Below are 9,717 nucleotides of genomic sequence, written 5' to 3'. Positions count from 1 at the left end.
CCAATTGAGCTGCATCTATATCTACATTCAGCTTGTCGCCCCCAGGTTTATTTCATAAAATAATGCCACGACTCGGGTTACTGAATGAAGGGCCATAAACATCTTCAACCTCCTCCGGACCTTCATCATCGATATTGTCCGGAACCTCATCAACATCGGGGTCAATAAAATCTTCAACGTCTTGATCAGAATCTTCACCATTATTGGTCTTTTCTCTGACATTTTCCTCTGTGCTTATTATCACCTCTGGATGTATTTGTAGACGGGGACCGGGAATAGGGTTGTTATACGAACTACTACCATAATTAGGATTTTTGGGTATCTGCAATGTCCTTCGCATTCTAATTGGTCTGTCCATCCGACATTAAGATCAAAGTCAAATTTGCAATGTTGATTTATTGGACTAACATTCTTAACAGGCTCTAAGTCTGCTAACTCGATAAATAACTCAACTGGTTGGGGGTTCTCACTCTCAATCGACCACCATATTTCCATCATAGTGCCCAAGTCATCATCATCTAACAGCTGCATCTCACAAAATTTGAACGGATCTGTAGAGATTGGAAACTTGTAAAATAATCTAAACACCACCCTTCTACAACGTATAGCTATTTTTGCACTAACCTTCATTTTCATTTTTGCTATCTTAACATTTCTTTTTGAATTGCAAACCTACTCTTTGCCGACTTTGAAATACATAACCAACATCACCTTCTACAATTTCACTATAAAAACATCAAAAACACATCATTATTCATCTTCAATAGATTTTTTGAACTCTCGTACTGAACACAATAATTTCACCATTCTATATATGCTAGAGAACCAAGTGGTGGAAAAATAAAATATTAAATATTAAATTTTTATATTAAAAAAATACAATATAAAGTGATGGAACCATTCTAAATGGCTCCACCAAATAAAGTATTAATTTTTAAAATTTTAAATTTAATTTTAAAAAACTTTTGAATATCTTTAAAATTAATTTAAAAATTAATAATTTATAAAAATTATATTTAAAATTAGAAAATATTTAAAATATGCATTTAAAATATTATAAAAAAAATAAATTTGAAAGGTCATATCTTTAAAAATAATATATTTTAAAAATATTTAAAATATTATAAAACAAATTAAAAATATTTAATATTTAAAATATTATAAAACTAATAATAAATTTGAAAGGTCATTTTTTTGAAATATTTAAATGTTTTATATTATTAAACAATATATTTAAAATTTCAAAAATAATATTTAAAATTTAAAAAAAATAATTTTAAGAATATATATTTAAAATTTTAAAAAATATATTATAAAACATTTCAAATATATATTTCAAATTTTTTAAAATTAATAATAAACAAATAAATAAAATAAATAAGGACAAATAAAAAAAACTTAAAAAAGTAAATAAATAAAAACTTAAAAAGAAAGAAAAAAAAGTAAAAAGGACAATTTAGAAAAACTGACTTGAAGGAAAAAAAAATTGGCGTTTAGATGTTTTAATAGGGAAGTAAGGTGTCAAGAGGTAATTTCTTGAAATCTAGTTGCACCAATTTATTTGACTCCATCAGAAAAGATAAAATTGGTAAAATCTCCTTTATACTTTTAAAAATCACAGTATTTCTCTAATATTTATACAAGTGACGTCATTCTGCATGATTTCACCAAAAAAATAATTTTTTAATGTAAATTACTGATGTGACATGTTAATGGCTTCAAATACTTTGGCTCTACTAAATTTTATTGTAGATTTTAGATTATTTTCATATTTTATAAAAAAAAGTTATTTAAATAATTAATTAACTTTTTATGGTCATTTTTATAAAAAAAATTAATTTTAGATAAAACAATTTTAGATATCCAATCTCGAGATTAACTCTACTCCCTACACTCAAATTTATATTCTATTTAGGCGTAGGAATTTACTTTTAATAGATTCATATCACCTCCAAAACAGGAAACGGAGCCAACTAGTGATCACCTTACCGCAGAGAGCACTGGTTGGCGAGAGAGGGGGAGACCCACTGCGCACGACCCATCTACAAGGGACGAAGAAAACAACAGGGGAAGAAAAGAAAAGGAAAAGAGAGAGAAAAAGGAAAGGAGAGAGGGGGCGCCGGCAGCGGAAACCGACAAAGGAAGCTCTCCTCACGCTTGCAAAATGAGAAAAAGCAGAGAGACTAGGAGAATTTTTTGTAGACTTTATATTTATTATTACTACCTTATATGACTATTAAAATTACTTAATATTTTTTTTTTAACTTCCCACTCCTTTCTTTTTCTTTTCCTTTCCTTCCTTTACTACTTTTAATCCGAACATAATGTTAATTTTACAGATATAAGCATCCCTCTTCATATAAATATATATACACACACGGGAGTTACTGAAGCTCACAAATCTAATTAAATTTCAAAAAAAGAGGGAGCTTCTTTGCATATGGAGAGTGCTTAGACAAATACAGGAAAATAGCAGCACCTAAACCTGCTTAACAATTGTAGTTTATATGATTTACAATGATGAAAAAAAAAAAAAGAGTCCCTCTTGCATGATTCAACAACCTTCATGTTCCCATCTACTGTACTTGGACTCTATACCATGTCTGAATTATTGTACTGATAAACTTCAAGGAATATGAAAAGTCAATTACCTTTCTACACCTACATCGCCCACTTGGATTCAGGCAACAGTGTCAAATCCTCTGAAACCCATCTCAAAACTGGAGGATGTTTTCGAACACCCTGATTTCATCAAACACTAACATACATATATTTACATCCTAACAAAGCAATGGTCCAAGCATGCCTCGTCCCTGGTCGCATGCACTAATTGTTTTGTCCATATACCCCCTTATACCCTGTCGAACAAACACCTGCGTATTGTTACTGCAAACTCACCAACTCTGTTGGGGTGGAAAATGACTGCACACATGCCTAAGCAAATGATAGTAGCAGCAATTATGATTACAGCCGGACGGGACCTCAATCTCATGGTAGCAAATCCACACGATTTTCTCGAGTAATCCTTGCTGAGGTTCACATTCATGATAATTTCTTTGTTTAAAAGTGGAACAGTTTCACTGGGAGTAGGTGCTGCCATTATTGTCTGTAGTTTACTAGTTCTCTCCTCCAAAACCTGCAAATAGAAAATCATTCATTATAAGCATTGAAATTATGTATAATATGTAAAAGCTAGATATTATGAAATATCAGTTTCAAAATCCCTCTCATAGGTTCCTCGTAAGTTCTTCAACTCTTCATCCAACATCCATTTCAAAAACCTATTCAAACATGACTGCGATATCCAAATAAAGGAAAAAAACTTCTAAAATATTTGAACAGACTTGAATCGGACATATACCCCTATTATGAAATATAGGTTTTTGAAATCCCTCTTAAAATTTCATGCACTAGAAATCATATTTCTTAAAAGTTCTGAGGCATAACACAAGATCTGTAGAACACTCGACAAACTTTGAGGCCTTGAATATTTTTAGAATCACAATATACAGAGCCAAGAAAGTAAATTTGGCTAATTTATCAAAATTGAGTCCTCACCTGAGAAATATTTGGAACAATTGATAGCTCATTGTTATCGAAACTGCTTTGAGAAACCTGGTTTCTTTCTTGCTCAATGTACTCTGAACGAAAGACGGGAATTTCACCTTTCTGAAGTTCGTTACTTAGGATATCTCTAGCATGATTCATATATTTCTGTAATAACCTTACATCTGAATCATTAGTTCCATCAAACCTGATCATCTCCACCACAATCTTCAGATTTTGTAATATTTTCTTCAAGATGAATGTTGATTCATTTTGTATGAGAAAGCTCAATAAACGATTGAATCTTAGAATCTGAGAAGAGGCCATAGTTTCTTTAAAATTTTCCAATGTAGGCTCCCTCAATAACCATGCTATATCTAAGAGAAATTCAGAGTAAGCTCTGTGTTGAGAAGTTAACGTTTCACATGCCTCAAACAACGACCCAGTGGAAGAAAAAATCGATCTTTCTTGAAAAACGGAGGCATCAAACCTCTGCTGTATTGATTTCATCTCAGAACAAACTTCCTTGTCTCCGATTAGGACAGGAATAAAATTTGACAATCCAGACTGATTCTCAACCTACAAAAGAAATCCACAAATGAAAAATGAAATACCCCAAGAGATGACTCAAACATATTACGTTGAAACTTCATTGAGATCGATATATATTTTGTATCTCAACCAAAGGGGAAAATTCATTCCATAATTTATAACAATAGAAAGATAAGTATTTAATGTAAATCTTCTCTGTTCATTTAGCAAGATGCAGCATGGATTGAAATATTTTGTCAAATATTCTCCTTAAGAAGGGATGACAACTGAAATATTAAGACAACTTTCATGGTACCCACCTCGATGAATGCAGGACCAAAGAGATCCGGTTCAGTTTGTGGGATGTATATCTTGTATAATTGATGATCACAACTAGGAGAATCATCTTTACTCTGAACAAGTGAGGATGCAACACGATAATAACAGGGCAGATACCTTCCGGCAAAAGATACTAGAAATCTGTAAAAATCATATTTCTTATGCATCAACTAATCAGATAAGGGGGATGATTAGCGGTTAGAGAAGGATCACTCATAAGAGTTGTCAACTGAAAAGTTTTCAGAAAGAGAAAAAAAGGATAATGAAGATCAGAAAGAAAGTGAATTTTGGATAAATACATATGATAACTTATGAAGGTAAATCCATACCGAAATTTAGGCTGCAGCCAATTACTTCCACAAGCAACAAACTCCATTGGCTTGCCAGCCTCAAAACATGCAGGATAAACAAAATGAAGTCTTGGGACCTGCACCTCCGCATCAATTTTCACCATTGAAGTTCCGTCTGCACATACAAGAGACCTTAATCATACAAAGAGATCCAAATGAACGAAATACAGATACCTACAAGACCAAAGAATTTAAACCAGGAACTGAAGCAGTTTAGATTTAACATGAAATCAAGAGCTTATTTTGAAATATAAAATCATAACTCCAGCTGCAGATTGCTTGGTTTGAGACCACCAGATGGCCATGATGAAGGAAAAGATTCATTCACTGGAAATTCTCTTCCAGAAATTTCAACCATCATTTCAAGGCTTGGAGACATCAATTTCATAAAATAAAATTAATATAATGTGTTAGTGAAAAATTACATTTGATTCTCACCTTTCCTAGAACGGAAAATCATGTTGTTAAGATAAATAGTCATGAAACCTCTCCCATATAGCATCCTTCCGGGTCTAAAGACAAAATCATGCATGTAGGCCATTGGATTTTCCGTTAACTGTTTGGTAGAAGAAAGAAAAAGTTAAAATCTGACAAATCTGCCAAAAACATGAAAGAAAAGGAAAGAATTGCAACCGCAAGAAGATAATTTTCAGTCAGAAAAAGAAAAATCATAATGTTGGCCTGAATTGTTATTCATTATTGTCATTAACTAAATACAAATAAGGGCATAAAAAGAATCAAGACATAGCACATTTCTGATATGTCCATAAAGTTGATTTCCATCCATAGAAAGCATCAAAATTACCACATTACTACATATGAACGTTCTAAATTATTTGATGTATATACCATTTACCAATTATCATTGTTTCTGGTAAAACAAGCAAGTCATCAAAACCGGATAAAACTCAAGACTTTGAAGAACTATGCAGTTAAGGTAATATCAGCAAAAGCTTTTTCTCTTTACATTGTTGATTGAGATCAAAGGAAAAACAAGTTATCGGCTTTGAAGTTGAAAAATTGTTGTCATGAACAGACCAAATATAACCAAGAAAGAGATTAAAAAAGCCATCTGATCAAACCATTACCTTCACCCACATATTGTTTGGCATTGAAATAAACACAGTCAAGATAGTGCAACCGGGACGGATGTAGCCTTCCAACTCAACAGGCATGTTGGCCAGCCATTCAAAAATCTGTAATTCAGTTGGCCAAATGCTAATAAATTCCCCAGACCTCTAACCACAGAAGCGTTTGATCTAATTAAATACTAAACTGTTAAGAAAAATTGTTTAAAATACTTGGTGCCGAAGTCTTCGTGGGAATTCTGCTGGATTCCAATCATAAAGCTTGAAAGAGATCCTGCCTGTAGGGCACTATAATGAAACACAAAATCAATATATATACACACAAAGACATGCAACAGAAAGTGAAGATAAAACATGGCTAGCGCGAACAAATTGGAGAACCCACCATGGATGAGTATGCCGTCTTACTGTCACAGTAAGAAGTAGAATTGGAAAACTTGGAATCATCTTTCCCTCCATCTGTTTCAGTGTCAATAAGAGTTACAACACTATCATTACGAATATCCTGCAACAGGGGAGCCGAACAATGAGCAGAAACAAGAGCTTCTTCAGACTCAAAGGCTGGTTCTTCTTCAGCTATCAGGCCACTCAAACCATCTGAATGATACAAAGTAATAAGGTATGCAACAAGGAAGGAGAACTTGAAGTTTCAAAGAGAAGAAAAAGGATGATTTATCCACAACAGCAACATTAAATCTAATTTTAAAAACCTTTTCCTGCTTCACCATCACAAGCAATGCCATCGCTTTGTATAGCACCTTGAGATTCTTTATTGACAGCAGTCTTAGAACCAACAAGCTTCCTTCGCCGTCTAATGTTGTGACGCTCTAGTTTCCTTCGACAACTCCTCTTACCTTCATCAAAATCAGACAGCAGGTGGAACCTGAAAAGTAATTGAAAGACAAACTTCAATACAATAAATAACAATAGCCGTGCACCCAACCCAACCCCAGCCCCCACCCAAAAGAATTCCAGCTCTTAAAAATTACCATTAAGAACAACTCCATTCATGTTTTAAACTTCAAAATTCACTTCTAGACTATACACTTCCATGAACAGAAAACACTAACTGTAAACATCAGCAGAAAAAAAAGATGAAAAATTGATTACAACTTCTAAAGGTTCCGTTCAATTGTTATTTGCTTACCCAGACTTGGGAGTGCTTGCTGGATACACTGCGTATCGAACACGGTACAATTAGATTCTAAGTATTTTCATGTATAAAGGGATCCATAGATGTCACTTCCCTATGTCTGCAGACTGTTGGACACTGGTACTTAAACAAGAATGAAGAATCCGAGCAACATAGCTTTTGCTATTTAATTTTCGCCCTAAAATTTCATTTCTACAGCTAAATATACTGTAGAGGGTCTTTTGGTAAGGTGAGGAGACATTAAAATCTAGCAAAATGAGATGTCGTGGAGAGATGGAGGAGAGGAAGATCGAAGCAGATTCTAGAAAACAAGTGCGGCGGAAGGCACGTAGCTGTGATTGTAGAAAGTTGTAGAGAGAACCTTAGAGTGCTAAGTTTGCCAAAAAATCAAAAAGTCCCAAATGAAACGTTCAAACCTTTATTTATAAATGGTTATGAAAAGAAAGTGGGCATAAACTCGTTAAAATGATGGGTAGTAGGAAAAGTAAATTATACAGACAATGGGTATAAAAACAGTTGCATAAAAATTACACCCACTTAAAATATTTTAGATAGCGAGAACAATTTTTAAGTGCAAATGCAAGAAAAAAGGAGGTAACACTTTTATTCCACAGAAATGTTAAAAGAAATAAAACTTATTAACATTTTCTATATATGAGCCTTCAAGCCATGCTCTCTAGGAGATCCAAAAAATGAAACAACTCAATAATTCTGCCAACCTCTTCCCATTTCCTAAAGTGCAGTTAACGATTAATAGAGTAATTAGTTAAAAAAAAATCATCTACATATACAAACTATGAAACTAAGCATTGAATTTCATAATGAAAACAAAAACCTTCAAAAAATTTCAATAATAAAGCCTAATTTATAAGTAGATAGACTTGTGTTTAGCCTAAAATTTGAGAAGCAACCGGGGGAGGGGGGGATATAGCAGAAGAACAAGAAAATAGTGTAAAATAGAGCTTACTTGCCACACTGTTGGCAATATCTCTTGGTTTCTCCATCGATCAAAACGGTGCTGGAGTTGGCGCATCGTAGACAAATTCTATGCCTCCTGTGATAACCTTTAAGCTCGCTAATATCCACTTCGCAACCCGGAACTTGGCATCGACACGTCCCCGACCCGACTCGACCGGTTCGGGCCCTCTTTTTCCCCGGCGCCCCCGCCTCTTCCTCTTCAAGCTTCTCGACTTGGGCATCGATCTCGGGGCACGCACAGGGGACCCGACCAGCTATGAAATTCGAACAAGTCATCCTCGGGTCCCGCTTCCGTACACGATCGGGCGCCGGAGCTGTATTGGGATCGCCAGCCAGAGCGTCTAAAGGAGGAGGAGAGAAACCATAGTCGTCAAAGGAAATGGGTAAGTGATCGTCAGAAGTTAATTCGAGGAGATCATTCCAGTCCCAAACGGAGGAAGTCAGTTCAGGTCCGGTCACCGGAAAGTCCATTTTACGATTCTCAGACCGATGATCGCCACGAGGCGTTTGCGTAGCAGGAGATGGATCTTGGTCCATAATATAAAAAAATCCCCAAAGTCCATACGATTTGGTTATTTTGGTGGTTGGATTGGTTGACGGGAAAAAGGGACACAATCAACGGGTCGGTCGGGTCATATCGATACCCGGAGTTTTTTATTAACATTAGGTGGCGACTCGTATCGAAGATTCCAGCTCTTTATTTTTATTTTTTTCTGGGTTAATGCCATGATATGTCCTCAAATTAAAGTGTACATTTCAAATTAATCTTTAAACTTCAAATCGCTCCAATTGAGTTCAGTTATGAAAGTGTCACTATCATAACCAATTTACTCATTAACTTGGATATTAAATTATAGCTCAAATTTGACATGTAATGTATTTAAGACACATGTATACTTATTTAAATCTAATATTGTAAAAAATATATTCTAAATTTTTATTGACATTGCTTTTTATTTTTAAATTCTTTTCCAAATCCGAACTAATATTTAACTTATAAATCAATGTCTAGACTGATGGAAAACCACTTTGAATTTCAATTATAATATTTTGAAGTTTATAGATCAATTTAGAATATATACAATAGTTTGGGGATGTTTTGTAAAAAAAACCCTTTGTGTTTTAAATCATTTCTATTTTTACCATTTTTGAGTCATGGGAAATGACGAAAATGTGGTTATTGTGGCGACATCGTATATAAGGGTGTGACGCGCCGGGGAAGGACACGCGGAGGGTGGAGCCGTGAAGGGTATACGTGGGGAGGAAAGCGCGTGGGATAGGAAGGTGGAGAATTGTTGTCGAAATTAGATGAAGCGGCGAGATGATGACATGTCTTGTTCCAAAAAAAGGGGATATTTATAAGACAATAATGAAGCTCAGAACCGATTCACCAAAGTCAAATCTCAAAAGTCACGCATTTTTATGGTTTTGCTTTCCCCTCAATGCTGTCTTAAAACTGTTTGCACTGTACCTTTCCATTCAATTTAATTCTAATATGCCTTATATATTTTTGTTGAGAATAGAATTGTAGTATCTTATCCTGTAATCATCATATCTTAATAAACAAATTTAAGTTGAAATTAAAAAATATATATATTATGTCCAATCAAATCATGTTGTCATTACCATAAATAAAGAATTGATGATTCAAAATGTGATTTGAAAGTTTTCATTTTTATAATTCAAAACTTGGAAATCTGTTTATTTGCCTTTGAAGCAATTATTATTAATA

The 9,717-nt window shown here is 34.0% G+C and overlaps 1 protein-coding gene across 2 annotated transcripts; it reads right to left on the bottom strand.

Annotated features, from left to right (window-relative positions):
* Window positions 1-2,384: 2,384 nt before the first annotated feature.
* LOC107897641 (squamosa promoter-binding-like protein 7) lies at window positions 2,385-8,652 on the bottom strand. 2 transcript variants are annotated; one of them, XM_016823159.2, is made up of 10 exons: window positions 7,975-8,652; window positions 6,565-6,737; window positions 6,240-6,451; window positions 6,068-6,142; window positions 5,855-5,962; window positions 5,205-5,322; window positions 4,746-4,881; window positions 4,398-4,557; window positions 3,559-4,125; window positions 2,385-3,136 (listed from the first exon to the last, which is right to left on the bottom strand). In XM_016823159.2, exons 1-10 carry the CDS (start codon window positions 8,520-8,522, stop codon window positions 2,852-2,854), a joined length of 2,382 nt encoding a protein of 793 aa, XP_016678648.2. In that variant the 5' UTR covers window positions 8,523-8,652; the 3' UTR covers window positions 2,385-2,851. The 2 variants fall into 2 exon arrangements, with proteins under 2 accessions (XP_016678648.2, XP_016678647.2); XM_016823158.2 differs by having other exon boundaries at window positions 6,043-6,132; window positions 7,975-8,646.
* Between the last annotated feature and the right edge of the window lie 1,065 nt (window positions 8,653-9,717).

This window comes from Gossypium hirsutum, chromosome A10, assembly GCF_007990345.1.
Source record: "Gossypium hirsutum isolate 1008001.06 chromosome A10, Gossypium_hirsutum_v2.1, whole genome shotgun sequence".
NCBI classification, from domain to species: Eukaryota; Viridiplantae; Streptophyta; class Magnoliopsida; order Malvales; family Malvaceae; genus Gossypium; species Gossypium hirsutum.
Note: the sequence above shows the minus strand (reverse complement) of the source record. Positions and strands in the feature narration are given on the sequence as shown.

What these genes read in the sequence shown, in the direction of transcription:
- LOC107897641 (XM_016823158.2), bottom strand. Translation starts at nt 8,522, where the DNA reads ATGGACCAAGATCCATCTCCTGCTACGCAAACGCCTCGTGGCGATCAT. An exon ending in TGGCTGCAGCCTAAATTTCG is followed by an intron (nt 4,558 to 4,745) that starts GTATGGATTTAC and finishes TGATTTTTACAG; the next exon opens with ATTTCTAGTATCTTTTGCCG. An exon ending in TTGTTCCAAATATTTCTCAG is followed by an intron (nt 3,137 to 3,558) that starts GTGAGGACTCAA and finishes TTCTATTTGCAG; the next exon opens with GTTTTGGAGGAGAGAACTAG.